This window comes from Pristiophorus japonicus, chromosome 10 (genome assembly GCF_044704955.1).
Source record: "Pristiophorus japonicus isolate sPriJap1 chromosome 10, sPriJap1.hap1, whole genome shotgun sequence".
Taxonomy (NCBI): domain Eukaryota; kingdom Metazoa; phylum Chordata; class Chondrichthyes; family Pristiophoridae; genus Pristiophorus; species Pristiophorus japonicus.
This window is the reverse complement of record NC_091986.1, coordinates 197,944,956-197,964,065: the sequence shown is the minus strand read 5'-3', so window position 1 is coordinate 197,964,065 and position 19,110 is coordinate 197,944,956. Positions and strand designations below refer to the sequence as shown.

Below are 19,110 nucleotides of genomic sequence, written 5' to 3'. Positions count from 1 at the left end.
TGAGCCTCGATTTTGGACTGGCGCTTGCCCTCAACAATGTCTGCCAGGGCTGGTTGAATAAGGGACAGCCGCGTCTTGAGTGTGTGTTTCATGAGGAGTTCCACTGGCGGGACTCCCGTGAGCGAGTGCGGGCGGGACCTGTAGGCCAGCAGGAGGCACGATAGGCGGTACTGAAGGGAGGGTCCTTGGATGCGTAGCATGCCCTGCTTTATGACTTGGACTGCCCGTTTCGCCTGGCCATTGGAGGCCGGCTTGAACGGTGCTGTCCGGACGTGCTTGATCCCATTGCCTGGAATTCATGGCTGGTAAAACACAGGCCATTATCGCTGACCAGGATGTCCGGCAAGCCGTGGGTCGCGAAAACCGTATGCAGACTCTCCACAGTGATGGATGTTGTGCAAAAGTTCAAATATGATACACTCGATCCACTTCGAGTATGCATCGACAATGATCAGGAACATTTTTCCCATGAACGGGCCCGCATAGTCCATGTGAATATGTGACCATGGCCTGGTTGGCCAGGGCCACGGGCTGAGTGGGGCCTCCCTGGGGGCATTGCCCAGCTGGACACACGTCGTGCATCTGCGAACCCTGTGTTCCAAGTCTGAGTCAATCCCCGGCCACCACACCTGTGACCGGGCAATGGCCTTCATTAACATGATGCCAGGGTGCTCGCTGTGGAGTTCCCTGATGAACGCTTCCCTTCCTTTCTGGGGCATGACTATCCAGCTGCCCCATAACAGGCAGTAGGCTTGGACGGAGAGTTCATCCATCCGTCTCTGAAATGGTCTGACTTCCTCGAGGCACGCCCTGTGTGCGGGCGCCCAGTCCCCAGTCAGGATACATTTCTTTATCATGGATAGGAGGGGGTCCCTGTTGCTCCAGAGTTTGATCTGGCAAGCTGTGATGGGGGGAGCCCGCAATGTCAAAAGCCTCAACAGCCATGACCATCTCGGCGCTCTGCTCCGACGCCCCCTCGGTGCTGGCCAGTGGGAGCCTGCTGAGCGCGTCAGCGAAATTTTCGGTGCCTCGCCGGTGCCGTATGGTGTATGCATACGCAGCCAGCATGAGGGCCCATCGCTGTATGCGAGCTGACGCATTAGTGTTGACAGCTTTGCTGTTGGACAACAGAGATGTTAACGGCTTGAGGTCCATCTCTAGCTCGAACCGTCGACCAAAAAGGTACTAGTGCATCTTTTTCACACCGTACACACATGCGAGTGCCTCCTTCTCGACCATGCCGTATCCATGCTCTGCCTGGGAGAGCAATCTGGAGGCGTAAGCCACCGGTTGGAGTCGGCCATCATCGTTACCCTGCTGCAAAACACACCCAACCCCGTAGAAACATAGAAATATAGAAACATAGAAAATAGGTGCAGGAGTAGGCCATTCGGCCCTTTGAGCCTGCACCGCCATTCAATGAGTTCATGGCTGAACATGCAACTTCAGTACCCCATTCCTGCTTTCTCGCCATACCCCTTGATCCCCCTAGTAGTAAGGACTACATCTAACTCCTTTTTGAATATATTTATTGAATTAGCCTCAACAACTTCCTGTGGTAGAGAATTCCACAGGTTCACCACTCTCTGGGTGAAGAAGTTTCTCCTCATCTCGGTCCTAAATGGCTTACCCCTTATCCTTAGACTGTGACCCCTGGTTCTGGACTTCCCCAACATTGGGAACATTCTTCCTGCATCTAACCAGTCTAAACCCGTCAGAATTTTAAACAGTTCAATGAGATCTCCTCTCATTCTTCTGAACTCCAGTGAATACAAGCCCAGTTGATCCAATCTTTCTTGATTTGTCAGTCCCGCCATCCCGGGAATCAGTCTGGTGAATCTTCGCTGCACTCCCTCAATAGCAAGAATGTCCTTCCTCAAGTTAGGAGACCAAAACTGTACTCAATATTCCAGGTGTGGCCTCACCAAGGCCCTGTACAACTGTAGTAACACCTCCCTGCCCCTGTACTCAAATCCCCTCGCTATGATGGCCAACATGCCATTTGCTTTCTTAACCACCTGCTATACCTGCATGCCAACCTTCAATGACTGATGTCCCATGACACCCAGGTCTCGTTGCACCTCCCCTTTTCCCAATCTGTCACCATTCAGATAATAGTCTGTCTCTCTGTTTTTACCACCAAAGTGGATAACCTCACATTTATCCACATTATACTTCATCTGCCATGCATTTGCCCACTCACCTAACCTATCCAAGTCACTCTGCAGCCTCACAGCATCCTCCTCGCAGCTCACACTGCCACCCAACTTAGTGTCATCCGCAAATTTGGAGATACTACATTTAATTCCCTCGTCCAAATCATTAATGTACAATGTAAACAGCTGGGGCCCCAGCACAGAACCTTGCGGTACCCCACTAGTCACCGCCTGCCATTCTGAAAAGTACCCATTTACTCCTACTCTTTGCTTCCTGTCTGCCAACCAGTTCTCAATCCACGTCAGCACACTACCTCCAATCCCATGTGCTTTAACTTTGCACATTAATCTCTTGTGTGGGACCTTGTCGAAAGCCTTCTGAAAGTCCAAATACACCACATCAACTGGTTCGCCCTTGTCCACTTTACTGGAAACATCCTCAAAAAATTCCAGAAGATTTGTCAAGCATGATTTCCCATTCACAAATCGATGCTGACTTGGACCTTTCACATCACCTCTTTCCAAATGCGCTGCTATGACATCCTTAATAATTGATTCCATCATTTTACCCACTACCGATGTCAGGCTGACCGGTCTATAATTCCCTGTTTTCTCTCTCCCTCCTTTTTTATAAAGTGGGGTTACATTGGTTACCCTCCATTCCATAGGAACTGATCCAGAGTCTATAGAATGTTGGAAAATGACTGTCAATGCATCCGCTATTTCCAAGGCCACCTCCTTAAGTACTCTGGGACGCAGTCCATCAGGCCCTGGGGATTTATTGGCCTTCAATCCCATCAATTTCCCCAACACAATTTCCCGACTAATAAGGATTTCCCTCAGTTCCTCCTCCTTACTAGACCCTCTGACCCCTTTTATATCCGGAAGGTTGTTTGTGTCCTCCTTCGTGAATACCGAACCAAAATACTTGTTCAGTTGGTCTGCCATTTCTTTGTTCCCTGTTATGACTTCCCCTGATTCTGACTGCAGGGGAACTACGTTTGTCTTTACTAACCTTTTTCTCTTTACATATCTATAGAAGCTTTTGCAGTCCGTCTTAATGTTCCCTGCAAGCTTCCTCTCGTACTCTATTTTCCCTGCCCTAATCAAACCCTTTGTCCTCCTCTGCTGAGTTCTAAATTTCTCCCAGTCTCCGGGTTCGCTACTACTTCTGGCCAATTTATATGTCACTTCCTTGGCTTTAATACTATCCCTGATTTCCCTTGATAGCCACGGTTGAGCCACCTTCCCTTTTTTATTTTTACGCCAGACAGGGATGTACAATTGTTGTAGTTCATCCATGCGGTCTCTAAATGTCTGCCATTGCCCATCCACTGTCAACCCCTTAAGTATTATTCGCCAATCTATCCTAGCCAATTCATGCCTCATACCTTCAAAGTTACCCTTCTTTAAGTTCTGGACCATGGTCTCTGAATTAAATTTCATTCTCCATCCTAATGTAGAATTCGACCATTTTATGGTCACTCTTCCCCAAGGGGCCTCGCACAATGAGATTGCTAATTAATCCTCTCTCATTACACAACACCCAGTTTAAGATGGCCTCCCCCCGAGTTGGTTCCTCGACATATTGGTCTAGAAAACCATCCCTTATGCACTCCAGGAAATCCTCCTCCACCGTATTGCTTCCAGTTTGGTTAGCCCAATGTATATGCATATTAAAGTCACCCATGATAACTACTGCACCTTTATTGCAAGCACCCCTCATTTCCTGTTTGATGCCCTCCCCAACATCACTACTACTGTTTGGAGGTCTGTACACAACTCCCACTAATTTTTTTTGCCCTTTGGTGTTCTGCAGATCTACCCATATAGATTCCACATCATCCAAGCTAATGTCCTTCCTAACTATTGCATTAATCTCCTCTTTAACTAGCAATGCTACCCCACCTCCTTTTCCTTTTATTCTATCCTTCTTGAATATTGAATACCCTTGGATATTGAGTTCCCAGCCCTGATCATCCTGGAGCCACGTCTCTGTAATCCCAATCACATCATATCTGTTAACATCTATTTGCACAGTTAATTCATCCACCTTATTACGGATACTGCTTGCATTCAAACACAAAGCCTTCAGGCTTGCTTTTTTAAAACCCTTTGTCCTTTTAGAATTATGATGTAGTACGGCCCTTTTTATTTCTTTCCTTTGTTTACTCGGCCTTCCATTATTGCTTTTTACCTTTCTACCATCTGTTTCTGACTCCATATTACTTCGCCCTGTCTCGCTGCATAGGTTCCCATAGGATGACGCATCGCATGTTTTTTACAGGGGTCATACAAAGTCAACAGTTTGTTGGAACACAGCAGGTTTCTCGCCTTATTGAAAGCCGGTTCTTGACAATCCCCCCAGGACCATTCACAACCTTTACGGAGGAGCACATATAACGGCTCCAACAATGTGCTTAAGTTCGGCAGGAAGGTCCCAAAATAGTTCAAAAGTCCCAGGAATGACCGCAACTCCGACATGTTGCCGGGCCTGGGCGCCCAGCGAATCGCCTCAGTTTTTGATTCAGTGGGCTGGATCCCGTCTGCGGCAACCCTCCTGCCCAGGAACTCGACCTCTGGGGTCAAAAACACGCACTTGGCCTTTTTCAGCCGCAGGTCTACCCGTTCCAATCAGCGTAGCACCTCCTCCAGGTTGCGGAGGTGTTCCTCAGTGTCTCAACCCGTTATAAGGATGTCGTCTTGGAACACGATCGTTCCAGGGATGGACTTGAGCAAGCTTTCCATGTTTTGCTGAAAGATAACCGCTGCCGAACGAATGCCAAACGGGCACGTATTGTAAACAAACAATCCTTTGTGTGTCGTGATGGTGGTCAGAAACTTGGATTCTTCAGCCAATTCCTGAGTCATGTAGGCCGAAGTGAGGTCCAGCTTCGTGAACAGCTTACCACCTGCCAGCGTGGCAAAAAGGTCCTCCACTCTCGGGAGCGGGTATTGGTCTTGCAGTGATGGTCGGTTGATGGTGGCTTTGTAGTCGCCACAAATCCTAACTGAGCCATCTGCTTTGAGGACGGGAACAATGGGACTTGCCCAGTCGCTGAATTCAATGGGTGAAATTATGCCCTCTCTGAGCAGCCTGTCCAGTTCACTCTCAATTTTTTCACGCATCACGTACGGCACCGCTCTGGCTTTGTGGTGCACTGGTGTGGCGTCCGGAGTGATGTGTACTTTGGTGCCCTTGAATGTTCCGACACCGGGTTGAAAGAGTGATTGAATTTTTGCAATACCTGCGAGCATGAACTTCACTCCACGGATGAAATGGCGTGCACTTCCCCCCCATTTCCAATTCATCTCAGCTAGCCAACTCCTCTCCAAGAGCGCGAGGCCATTTCCCGGAACAATCCAGAGTGGCAGCCAGTTCTGTGATCCATTATGCGTTACCACCAAGTTTGCACTGCCCAGAACTGGGATGATCTCTTTGATGTACGTACGTAGCTATGTCTCAATGCGTTCCAATTTGGGCATGCTAGCTCTGTGTGGCCATAGTCTCTCAAATTGTTGGGCGCTCATGAGTGACTGGCTAGCTCCGATATCCAGCTCCATGTGCACCGGGATGCCATTCAGTAAGACTTTCATCATCATGGGTGGCGTTTTAGTGTATGAGCTGTGGACGTCAGCCACATGAACTCTCTGAACTTCAGCATCCATGGTTGTTCCCCAGGCCTCATCCTGCATTTCAGACCCCTCGTCTGGTTCTTCTGTCTCGCAGACTAGCCTCGTTACTGCCTTTTTGCACATCCTGGCTAGGTGTCCACTGACATTACAAATCCTACAGGTGTAAAGTTGGAACCTGCAGATTTTTGCAGTGTGTCTGCCCCCACATCTCCAACATGAGCTGAGATTGCTGTTAACAAAAGGACTATTCCCAGGCATTCTGCTCTGATGGCCCTTTTGGCTGTTTCTAAGCACTCTGATGGGGGAGGTTAATTGTCCCATCACAGGATGCATTGTTCCTTATGATGGCATGAATTGCCGATCCCCTTTCCATTGTCCCTGTTGCCAGGAGCTTGTTGCTACCTGAGTGGTGTCAAATTGCCCTTGCCTGCCTGGATGGTGTCGAATTGCCCTTGCCTGCCTGTGGGGTTCTGTGTCACTTTTCTAACATGAAAAAGTCCCTTAACATCTCCCCCTCATCAGAGAACTTACAGAGACTGGTGAAACGCCGCTGTTCCGCCATGAAGTCTGAGATGTTTTGATCCTCCTGACGCCGGTGAGAGTAGAACCGGTGCCGGGCCATGTGTACGCTACTTGCCGGCTTGCCGGATGCTCACTGATCAGCTGGCTGAGCTCTTCGAAGGACTTGTCCGCTGGCTTTTCGGGTGTGAGCAGGTCTTTCATTAGCGCAAAAGTCTATGGACCACAGCTGGTCAGTAGATGCGCCCTCCGCTTGTCAGCCGCTGTCTCTTCCAGCCAGTCCTTTGTGATAAAGCTCTGCTGGAGTCTTTCCACAAAGTCGTCCCAGTCCTCACCCACACAGTAGCGCTCCTCTGTGTTGCAGGTGGCCATCCGTGGTTCGGTGATTCCCATTTCTTGTCGCCAGATGTAATGTCTCTGCATCTTGTTACAAAACTCACACGAGGCATGGATATATCAGACACGGTCACTTGTGACCTTCACTTTATTCCCAGGACTGAAGAGTGCTGATCCTGGGTGGGACCTCCCCTTTTATACCTGGAAGCCCAGGTGAGGAGCTCACTCCCTGTGGTCAGGGTGTGCATTACAAGGATACAGATACAGTATGCATGAGTTACAGTTACATACTTATAGTCATTGCAAGATGGTGAAATACATGACAGAACCGATTTGTATGAGACCTCCAGATCGCTATGCGGCCGTGCAGCTTAACGGGAACATTGAGTGTGACTTAACTAATGCCCTTTGCATTGCTGGCATAATCCTATTATAATATTTACCTCCACAGCTATTCACCCTGATATCTTCTGCTTTGTCTCAGAAATGAAGTACATCAATAAAGTTTGAGTATATACAAAATAAAAACAGCGCATGCTGGGGGTATACACCTAAAATTTAAAAAAAAAGAACTGTTTAATTTTCCACTGTGACACTTCATCAGAAAGGTTTAAAAGAAAAAAAGAAAGACTTACATTTATGCTGCGCCTTTCATGACCACTGGACTTCTCAAAGTGCTTTACAGCCAATGAAGTACTTTTGAAGTGTAGTCACTGTTATAATTTGCACACAGCAAGCTCCCACAAACAACAATGTGATAATGACCAGATAATCTGTTTCTGTTATGTTGACTGAGGGATTAACATTGGCCGGGACACCGGGGATAACTCTCCTGCTCTTCTTCGAAAAAGTTCCATGGGATCTTTTTCGTCCACCTGAGAGTGCAGAAGAAGCTTGGTTTAACATCTCATCCAAAAGACAGCACCTCTGACAGTGCAGCACTCCCTCAACACTGCACAGGAGTGTGAGCCTTGATTTTTTGTACTCAGATTTCTGGAGTGGGACATGAACCTATAACCTTCTTACTCAGAGGCAAGTGTGCCACAGCTGACACTCTCAATGCTTGATGAAGGACTCTAGTTTGTAACTTTGCTTGAAATACTGGGCAGAAAAAAATCTTCATGAATGCATTATGATGTCACTGTACTTAATGCCCAGAACAATTCTTACCCTATTTTGAGCTAATTCGGTGGTTATGAAGATTACATTTTTGGTGCTGTTCTCCTCTTAGTTTCCAATGATGCTGTTACAGTCCTTGATTAAAATAATTTCCAGTTTTAAATCTCACAAACTTTGGGGACAGTGTTCTTCTCAAACTAGAAATCCTAGGACCTTTTGCAGAAGACCAAATGCAGAGGAATACAGAGGAATACATCAACATTCAAATTGAACAGGTCGAAGATGGCGGCCAACAAAGGAGGCGTCGTCAGCAGGCCCCAGTAAGGCACTGATTTTATCTCCCTCTAGGCATTTGGGGTCATGAAACTTAGTATAGCTCTACTCCACCCGGTCCTACCATATTCTGGATAACCCGCAATGGCCAACAAGATTGCATTTGCAGTGAAAGTTTTAAAAATTTTATTTATTTACAGGATATTTGTTTTTATTCATTCATGGGATGTGGGCATTGCTGGCAAGACGAGCATTTATTGCCCTCCCTAATTGTCCTTGAAAAGATGGTGGTGAGCCGCCTTCTTGAACCGCTGCATTCCTTGTGGTGAAGGTTCTCCCGCAGTGCTGTTAGGGAGGGAGTTCCAGGATTTTGACCCAAGGACGATGAGGGAACGGCGATATATATCCAAGTTAGCCCTTGTCCTTCTAGGTGGTAAAGGTCACGGGTTTGGGAGGTGCTGTTGAAGAAGCCTTGGCGAGTTACTGCAGTGCATCTTGTAGATGGTACACACTGCAGCCACGGTACGTTGGTGATTGAGGGAGTGAATGTTTAAGGTGGTGGATGGGGTGCCAATCAAACCCTCACAGGGTAATGGAAGTACAATTCAGACCAAAATAAATTGTGGATGATAAAACCACACTATTAACGATTTTATCATCAATGGATGCCTATCATCTCTGTGGCTTCTGCTCTCTTCGCCCTACGACTCACTAATCTATACTTTTAAAAAGATGGGCAGATACCCTACCCCTTCGCTTCTGGTTATGCTGTTGTCGATCTGGGCATGAGGATATATATGAGAGCTTGGTAGCTTGCCTTATCTACTCTGCACCTGTCCCTGGCTGCATAGGGCGAAATTATTGATCAGCTGGCTAGGGAGTGACTGGTGTCGGAACCTGTGCCACTTCATTCTGTACGACAACGTGTTGGGAGCATCTTTCATTTATCATCCCATATTTGTTCCCATTGAACCATAATTAAAAGTTATTAGCCCAAAAGCTGTTCATTCCCACTTCAAGCTCTGTCAGGTATTAGCTTTTCATTACGTTCACTCCAAAAATAATATTTGGGAAGGGGAAGTACAAGCAATACCTGACGGTGGTTCATGTTTGCATGCACAGAAGCTCAGTGAATTAAATCCTGATGATCCCCTGTTTTGTGCTTTTCACAGTTCGTGCACAATTGGACCATTCCATTAAATCCACAGAGAAATCAACACCTCAAGACAAAGACCTTTGAGATGACCAGCAGGTAACAGTTTTTGATGAGTTCGTAATTATTTCAGTTCTTTTTTAGCTGGCGGTCCAGCCAAAGGGGTGGCCTGGGGGGGGGGGGGGGGAAATTCGGGTCGTTTGTGCCTCCTGTTAGCGCTAACGACTTTTTGCCCGGGTTCCGCGCTGTTACCGGCTCCCGCAAAATTCCGTGGCGGCGCCAACCGGTAGCGCCCTATTCCTACCAGAAATGTCCCGGGAGGCTGCGCCGGCAATGACGACATCATCACGGTGCGCAGCGACCCATTTTTGCCCCGGAACGAAAATTCGGTAGCGCCCGGTAAAGCTACTGTGGGCCACTCGTGGGACACAAATTAAAGGAGAGGTGCGGGCAGGGAAAAATTAAAAAAATGGCCGTCTTACCGGTCGCGGCCTTCTTGATTGCAGATCGTGGGTCCGTGCCGCGATCTTGCAGCCTGGCACTCCGCTTGTGTGCCAGGGTGCTGTCACGGCAACCCCTCCTTGGTGGTCCAACGATTACAAAGCAAACTTTCGCATTCAACTTTATACATCTATCCATCAAATATGACATCAGGAAATCAACTAATCACCCTTGTGCATTCCCTTAGTGACTATCTTGCATGTGCCTTTGCCTATCCTAGTGATGTTCTGCAATCCTACCCCAGTGGCTGCAGCATAGCTGGTGGAAGGCTGCTGACTTTCAGTGAGGGACACTGCAGGATGGCCTTGCAGGATGACCTCGAGGAGCTGGTGGCTAGGAGTGTGAAATTGAATGACCGTGTTTCTTCTTCTTCTTCTTCTTCGGAAGGCGGGAAATGAAGAGCTGCAGGCTTACACCATGCACACCTTTTAAATCAGAAGATATTGTGGGATGATGGGGAAATGGGATGTGAGAAGGAGGATAACGTAAGAGGATACCAGCATCTTGTATTCTTGTTGGTAGGTGAGAGATGATTGGGGGAGGGGGGTGGGGGGTTGTGCAATGAGCAGGGTGTGAGGCTAATGATGGAGCTGGTAGGGAGACAGCTTTTGAAGATGCAGTCAATAACCTTGACCCTTTGGCACTGGAGACAGGTCATGGGGGCGACACTCTAGCAGTGACGGCATTGGTGATGTGGTCCCACATTCTTCTTTCTGGAAGGCCACCTGGCCCCTGTGCGTAGAGAACCTCTTTTGCAGTGTTGACGTCCTGCACAAAGCTAGAGTGCTGCGGCAAGACCCTGGGTGCCTGTTCCCTGGCTTGTTGAACCATTTGTGTTAGTGCTGAAGCAATTTGCCATGTTTTTACGTGCAGAAGGCAGTTCCGCTTTAAGAGCTGAAGACTGCGTTTTTTAAAAGATTTTTATCCTTTTCATTTTAGAAGGCAGTTTACCTTTAAGGGACCGACACTGCTTTTTAAAATGGCAGGTTAGCTTTAAGACAATGCTGCTCTTGCCCCATGGATGCTATGGCCACGCCACATTGGGTCTCTTGCTGAGACTACCGCTGGAAAAAGAGTGTTGCACTCCAGGTTTTGCTCTGCGCTAATTTAAATGTGCACGTAGCACCAAAATACCGGTGTTGCCTGCGCTACCATCGTGGATGGCCGTTAACTTGAGCCCATGGTGGCACCGGTGGGCTTCTCGCCTACTACAATTTCGAGGCCAAAGTCTCTCAAGTTTTTTTTTTACTGATTTAGATTGGGGGCGGGTGTGGGTGGGGTGGGGTTAGAGCTTTTCCATTAGTGTTATGTATTCATTTTCGGGATGTGGGCATCGCTGACAAGGCTGGCATTTATTACCTATCCCTACTTGCCCTGAAATAAGGTGGTGGGCCTTCTTCTTGAACTGCTCAGGTTGGTAAGAGGACAGCACTGCAGTGGCAAGCAGTAGAGATGGCAGAACAGGGAAAGCAAGTGTGGATATGAAGAATTATATAGGCACATTTTCTCTTTATTCAAGGTGGGATAAAGCATGTTGGCAGTCTGGTCAATGCCAGCCTGTCCTTTAAGCCTGACAGCACCTAAATAGAAACTCAGCGATCAGTGCTGCCCTCTTATAAGAACATAAGGAATAGGAGCAGGAGTAGGCCATATGGCCCATCGAGCCTGCTCTGCCATTCAATAAGATCATGGCTGATCTTCAACCTCAACTCCACTTTCCCGTCCGATCTCCATATCCCTTTATTCCCCTAGACTCCAAAAATCTATCTCAGCCTTGAATATATTCATAGACTCAGCATCCACTGTCTTCTGAGGCAGAGAATTCCAAAGATTCACAACCCTCTGAGTGAAGAAATTCCCCCTCATCTTGGTCTTAAATGGCCTTCCCCATATCCTGAGACTGTGTCCCTCTAGTTCGAGACACTCCAGCCAGGGGAAACAACATTGCAGCATCTACCCTGTCAATGCCATTCAGAATCTTGTATGTTTCAATTAGATCATCTCTCATTCTTCTAAACTCCAGAGAGTATAGGCCCATTCTACACAATCTCTCATCATAAGACAGCCCTCTCATTCCAGGAATCAATCTAGTGAACCTTCGTTGCACCGTCTCTAAGGCAAATATATCCTTCCTTAGATAAAGAGACCAAAACTGTGCACAGTACTCCAGGTGTGGTCTCACCAAGGCCCTGTACAATTGCAGCAAGACTTCCTTACTCTTATACTCCAACTCCCTTGCAATAAAGGACAACATGCCATTTGATTTCCTTAGTGCTTGCTGTACCTGAATGCTAGCTTTCTGTGTTTCTTGCACAAGGACACCTAAATCTCTCTGAACACCAACATTTAAAAGTTTCTCACCATTTAAAAAATATTCTGTTTTTCTTTTCTTTCTACCAAAGTGATACAAACCTGAGTGTCTTGTTAGACCGCTTCAGGGAGTCACAGATCGTGCCGCAATGCAAATTTCACGCTAACCAGAGTCGGAGATCAGGGGAAAACTGCCCAGAATAAAAACCTGGTCGCTGAGTTGCTATTTAGGTACTGTCAGGCTTGAGGGACAGGCATTGCCAAGATGGGTTCTTATGTTTGAATGAACAAAAATGTGTTTTGCTGCTTCTGTTCTTGTTGCAGAATCATGTTACTATTTTACACTTAGTGCCGTGTTTAGCACTGTGCCGCCTGCGTCTCCTTTTGCGATATGGCTACTTTGGAGGCAGGGGAAAAGCCCCTTGACAGTTGCTGGACATGGACACCTCCTGAGCCAGTGACACAGAGCAAAAATGCCGTCCCCTCCCCCCCACCCCACCCCACCATGCTCTATCTCACCTTGAATAAAGAGAGAAGACTCACAGTCGAACCAGCACCCGTCTCCTGTTCCTGCACCATCATTCTTCACATCCACGCCTGTTTTCCCTGTTCCACCATCTCTGCTGCTTGCCTCTGCAGTGCTGCCCTCTTCTCAGCTCACTGCAAAGCAGATTGAAGCAGACACTCCTGCTTGGGGTAGTGGATGCCACCCCAGCCTGACACAGCAGCGCCAGCACATTGACAAGGAAGCACATTGGCCCGGATTTTGCGGTCAGTGGCGAAGGAACGGCGCTCGCCATTCATTACATTTACACCTGCCCACAGACATGTCGTGGGCTTGTGAGCGGCAATTTACGGTATTTAGAGATCCTTTACAGCACTGAGACTCCACACTTGTAAAATTACATTTTCAGGGCCAGAGAGGTTGTTTTGCAGTAATTAAGACTGATCACGCCGTTAAAACTTCACTTACACCTGAATGGACAAGCCCTAACTTTTTCTGCTGTGTTTAATGAGTAACTAGTGGGTAAGTACAGGAGCTTCACAACCTTTCATGGATTATAGTGTCAGCTGTGGCTCAGAGGGTAGCACTCTCACCTCTGATGTCAGAAGGTTCAAGTCCCACTCCAGATATTTGAGCACTTAAATCTAGGCTGATACGCCAGTGGAATGCGGTGCTGTCTTTTGGATGAGACTTTAAACCGAGATGGATATAAAATATCTCTTGGCACTATTTCAAAGAAGAGCAGGGGAGTTATGGCCAATATTTATCTCTCAATCATCAAAGGGATCAAAGGGTATGGAGAGAAAGCAGGAAAGGGGTACTGAGGTTGAATGATCAGCCATGATCTTATTGAATGGCGGTGCAGGCTTGAAGGGCCGAATGGCCTACTCCTGCACCTAATTTCTATGTTTCTGTAAGAAAAACAGATTATCTGATCACTATCACATTGCTGTTTGTGGGAGCTTGCTGTGTGCAAATTGGTTGCTGGGTTTCCTACATTACAGCAGTGACTACACTTCAAAAAATGTACTTCATTGGCTGTAAAGCGCTTTGAGACATCCGGTGATCATGAAAGGTGCTATATAGATGTAAGTCTTTCTTTCTTGCTTGCTTTCTTTCCGGAGTCTATCAGCAAGGTACTCTTGTAACGAAGCTTGTTGAGGAGCAGGGCAAACCGGACAGCAATTTCCTGATTGCCGAGTTTAACTGTATGTACGGACGCCGGAAGCTGCTGTCTGATTTACTCCATAGTAACAGTGAGCACTGATAGCCTCAACGTTATTCTTAATGCAAAATCAAGGCACATTATAATAAATGAGAGAGGCAGAGACATGCAAATGTTAGCTTCCAGCTGGCAAAAATGGATTGCAACACTTCATTATATAAAACTGTGACTGATCAACGAGCACATAGTTCAAATGCTTCATTTCCGTAACTTTAACAGACGGAACAAGCAGCGCGATATTTTCCCATATAAGGGAAATATAAATGTTGGAACAGAGAAAACTCAAGACACTGGTAAGAGCTGCACATTTCTAATCCGGCCAACAAACTCCCTGAACTTATTCTGAATGAAAGTTACATTAGCAAGTCTTTAACACTCACCACAAACTATGCTGTTTAGATATTGTGTCACGACTCACAAACACACCAAGTAAATACTGAACTCCCTGGAAAAGTGGAAAACTTTTTTCAGTTCTGACAAAGGGTCATCAACCTGAAACGTTAACTCTGTTTCTCTCGCCACAGATGCTGCCTGACCTGCTGAGTATTTCCAACATTTTCTGTTTCTATTTCAGATTTTCAGCATCCGCAGCATTTGGCTTTTGTACTAATTTCTCCTTCCGTGGCTCGGTGTCAAATTTTGTTTGATAATGTTCCTGTGAAGCGCTTTGGGACATTCTACTACGTTAAAGGCGCTATCTAAATACAAATTGTTGTTGACCAGAGGGGATTCCGCGGGCATATAGAATATCACAGTTATCGTTGACCAACAATTGCATTTCTTTTGCAGCAGTGAAATCGGTATAAATATTCAGGCCTTCACCAAGAACAATGAAGTGGTTCCACTCTCTCTTAGTCACCGCTATCTCTACGCAAACGTCGAGACTCAAGTTGCAATTGCATCCGTCATTTTGGCTGGAGTCTACGTACTTATTATATTTGAGGTAAATTCTTTCTGATTATCAACTGACTAATGCATTACATTCTGTTGCATGTTCTGATGTTGGTGTGCGTAAAATATAGTGCAAAATTAACTTCAATTTAATAAAAATTCTATTTATAATGAATTCCAATGTTCGGATTTAATTATATAACTGAGTAAAGCCCCTGATATAGTGAAATGACTACCCACTCATAGTCTTAATCCTTCACTTTAAGCCCACATATAAAGCAGTGGAACATGCAGCTGAATGACTCTGGTTATAAAACATTTCTATCCATGGTAAAGTGAGTCTGTGGTATTGTACCAGCTTAGTCTGGAGAGCGTTGCCCAGCTAATACTGGTATGCGATAGCTGAACTGGAGCATCATCCACATGGACTCAGATTTGTATCTCCTTATGAACTGCCCTTCTGTTTGGCGAGTCAATATTTTCCATGGGAAGGAGGTAAAACAGTGGTTCAGGAGGAAGTGTAAGGATGTGTAGCACATGGCCAGCACAGAGAAAAGCTGGAGTGGAACCATCTCTTGGAGGTGATCTTAGTAACTCATGTGTGCCCACAGTCATGGTTCAGGGCAGTTCTGAGCATATTGTAGTGCACTTTTGTAGAAGGCTTATTTTAAACATTATGATGGTCACGAGCTCCAAACCTGCAGTATAAAAGAAAGACTTGCATTTATATCGCACCTTTCACGGTCACCTGATGTCCCAAAGCACTTTACAGCCAATGAAGTACTTTTTGAAGTGTAATCACTGTTGTAATGTAGCCAATTTCTGCACAGTAGGCTCTCACAAATAGTTACATGATAATGACCAAATAATCTGATTTTATTATGTTGATTGAGGAATAAATATTGGCCAGGACACGGGATAACTCCCGTGCTTGTCTTCGAAATAATGCCATGGGAACTTTTACGTCTGCCTGAGAGAGCAGACGGGGCCTTGGTTTAACATCTCATCTGAAGGACGGCACCTCCTTTGTGCTCAAGTCTCTGGAGTAGACTTGAACCCACCGCCGTCTTTCAGATTAAACGTCTCTCTCTCAAGTGGACATTAAAGATCCTATAGCACTATTTCGAAGAAGAGCAGTGGAGTTATCCCCGGTGGCCTGGCCAATATTTATCCCTCAATCAACATAACAAAAAAACATGTCATCTGGTCATTATTACATTGCTGTTTGTGGAAGCTTGCTTGTGCGCAAATTGGCTGCCGTGTTTCCTACATTACAACAGTGACTACACTCCAAAAGTGACTACACTCCATTGGCTGTAAAATGCTTTGAGACATCCGGTGGTCAATAAAGGTGCTATATAAATCCAAGACTTTCTTTCTTTCTTTAAAATAATTAGCTATAAAAGATTTATGAGGCACTGGAGTTTTAAGCTGCTTTGCGGTAGATCTTGACTTTGCTCGATAGTGTAAGATGGGCGATAGCAAATTGGCAGTCTGTTTTACATCTCTCCCGATTTTTATTTCCATTGACTTCGATTGGGTCAGATATAACATGGGCTGCCGACTCACTATCACCCATTTGACACACTTGTACAAAGTCGAGATCTACCCCCTTGAGTAACCTGTGGTGTCCACTTTGACAGTGCTGCACTAGTTGTGCTTTCTCCGCCTGTCTGATTCCCAAATGTTCCCAGTTTCCAATATTTCTCTGCTAACTTTCATTGTTATGGGCATGCAGGGAGTGCAGAAACAATTACATTGTTGTGATATTTTGCTAAATAACAAAGGCATACCTCATTAACCCAAAACTGTTATTTCTGGAGTACATTGATAATTACCAGGTTGGAGAAGTCTGGCTGTGCCCCCATGGAGGATGCACATATGCTGTCTGTTCAGTTGCCCGGAAAGTGTAATGTACCAGTTTTAAAATGGCTGCAACCTGTTAGCTGTACAGTAAGGCACCTTGTACGATTACCAGATTCTCTTACTTTTCCGTCCATCTGTATTAACTTGGCATTTTCCTTCTTCATGCAACAATCCCAATAGATTTAGGAAGACTACTTAATGTTAGAGCTAAGCGGGAGTTATTCTGGCTAACTCCTGGTGCAGTGAGATCGCAGGAACTCTACAAATTGCCCAGCTGGGAGGTGACATAAAAGCACAGGCTGGCACAGTGTGTGATGTGGCAAATGAAAAAAAAATTAAATCATGTTGCAGTTTGAGGGGATGGTGCTCTGTGATAGCTTGGGTGCTTTATTCTGAATCAAGGTCTGTGATACATTGACCTGTAATTGCTTCATGCTGAATGCCCAGAACAGATAAAATGTTCCCATCCTTGCCCTGTGCACAAGAGTCAGCCTACAAAATGACAAGAAAACGCTTTCTTTTGCTGTATTTCTTCAAGTTAACAAAGCCAAACGATTTTTTTCTGTTTTATATCGAGAATTTTTTGTTTTATTATCATTTCAGAGACCTGAGCACAAGAATCTAGGTTGACACTCCAGTGCAGTACCGAGGGAGTGCTGCACTGTCAGAGGTGCCGTCTTTTGGATGAGACGTTAAACTGCCATCTGCTCTCTCAGGTGGTCGTAAAAGATCCCACGGCACTATTTCAAAGAAGACCAAGGGAGAAACATAGAAAATAGGTGCAGGAGTAGGCCATTCGGCCCTTCGAGCCTGCACCACCATTCAATGAGTTCATGGCTGAACATGCAACTTCAGTACCACATTCCTGCTTTCTCACCATACCCCTTGATCCCTTACTAGTAAGGACTACATCTAACTCTTTTTTGAATATATTTAGTGAATTGGCCTCAACCACTTTCTGTGGTAGAGAATTCCATAGGTTCACCACTCTCTGGGTGAAGAAGTTCCTCCTCATCTCGGTCCTAAATGGCTTACCCGTTATCCTTAGACTGTGACCCCTGGTTCTGGACTTCCCCAACATTGGGAACATTCTTCCTGCATCTAACCTGTCTAAACCCATCAGAATTTTAAACGTTTCTATGAGGTCCCCTCTCATTCTTCTGAACTCCAGTGAATACAACCACAGTTGATCCAGTCTTTCTTGATAGGTCAGTCCCGCCATCCCGGGAATCAGTCTGGTGAACCTTCACTGCACTCCCTCAATAGCAAGAATGTCCTTCCTCAGGTTAGGAGACCAAAACTGTACACAATACTCCAGGTGTGGCCTCACCAATGCCCTGTACAACTGTAGCAACACCTCCCTGCCCCTGTACTCAATTCCACTCGCTATGAAGGCCAACATGCCATTTACTTTCTTAACCGCCTGCTGTACCTGCATGCTAACCTTCAATGACTGATGTACCATGACACCCAGGTCTCGTTGCACCTTCCCTTTTCTTAATCTGTCACCATTCAGATAATAGTCTGTCTCTCTGTTTTTACCACCAAAGTGGATAACCTCACATTTATCCACATTATACTTCATCTGCCATGCATTTGCCCACTCAACTAACCTATCCAAGTCACTCTGCAGCCTCATAGCATCCTCCTCGCAGCTCACACTGCCACCTAACTTAGTGTCATCCGCAAATTTGGAGATATTACATTTAATCCCCTCGTCTAAATCATTAATGTACAGTGTAAACAGCTGAGGCCCCAGCACAGAACCTTGCGGTACCCCACTAGTCACCGCCTGCCATTCTGAAAAGTACCCATTTACTCCTACTCTTTGCTTCCTGCCTGACAACCAGTTCTCAATCCATGTCAGCACACTATCCCCAATCCCATGTGCTTTAACTTTGCACATTAATCTCTTGTGTGGGACCTTGTCCAAAGCCTTCGGAAAGTCCAAATATACCACATCAACTGGTTCTCCCTTGTCCACTCTACTGGAAACATTCTCAAAAAATTCTAAAAGATTTGTCAAGCATGATTTCCCTTTCACAAATCCATGCTGACTTGGACCTATCATCTCACCTCTTTCCAAATGCGCTTCTATGACATCCTTAATAATTAATTCCATCATCTTACCCACTACCGATGTCAGGCTTACTGGTCTATAATTCCCTGTTTTCTCTCTCCCTCCTTTTTTAAAAAGTGGGGTTACATTGGCTACCCTCCACTCGATAGGAACTGATCCAGAGTCAATGGAATGTTGGAAAATGACTGTCAATGCATCCGCTTTTTCCAAGGCCACCTCCTTAAGTACTCTGGGATGCAGTCCATCAGGTCCTGGGGATTTATCGGCCTTCAATCCCATCAATTTCCCCAACACAATTTCCCGACTAATAAGGATTTCCCTCAGTTCCTCCTCCTTACTAGACCCTCTGACCCCTCTTATATCCGGAAGGTTGTTAGTGTCCTCCTTAGTGAATACCGAACGAAAGTACTTGTTCAATTGGTCCGCCATTTCTTTGCTCCCTGTTATGACTTCCCCTGATTCTGACTGCAGGGGACCTACGTTTGTCTTTACTAACCTTTTTCTCTTTACATATCTATAGAAACTTTTGCAATCTGTCTT

At 46.0% G+C, this 19,110-nt stretch overlaps 1 protein-coding gene across 1 annotated transcript in view; it reads left to right on the top strand.

Moving 5' to 3' along the window:
• oca2 (oculocutaneous albinism II) overlaps positions 1-19,110 on the top strand; it is a 692,205-nt gene that overhangs the window by 183,293 nt on the left and 489,802 nt on the right. The window contains exons 6-8 of the mRNA XM_070891615.1: positions 7,923-8,080; positions 9,212-9,291; positions 14,523-14,676. Of these exons, the coding sequence (XP_070747716.1) occupies positions 7,923-8,080; positions 9,212-9,291; positions 14,523-14,676 (392 nt within the window). The remainder of the gene's footprint in view (positions 1-7,922; positions 8,081-9,211; positions 9,292-14,522; positions 14,677-19,110) is intronic.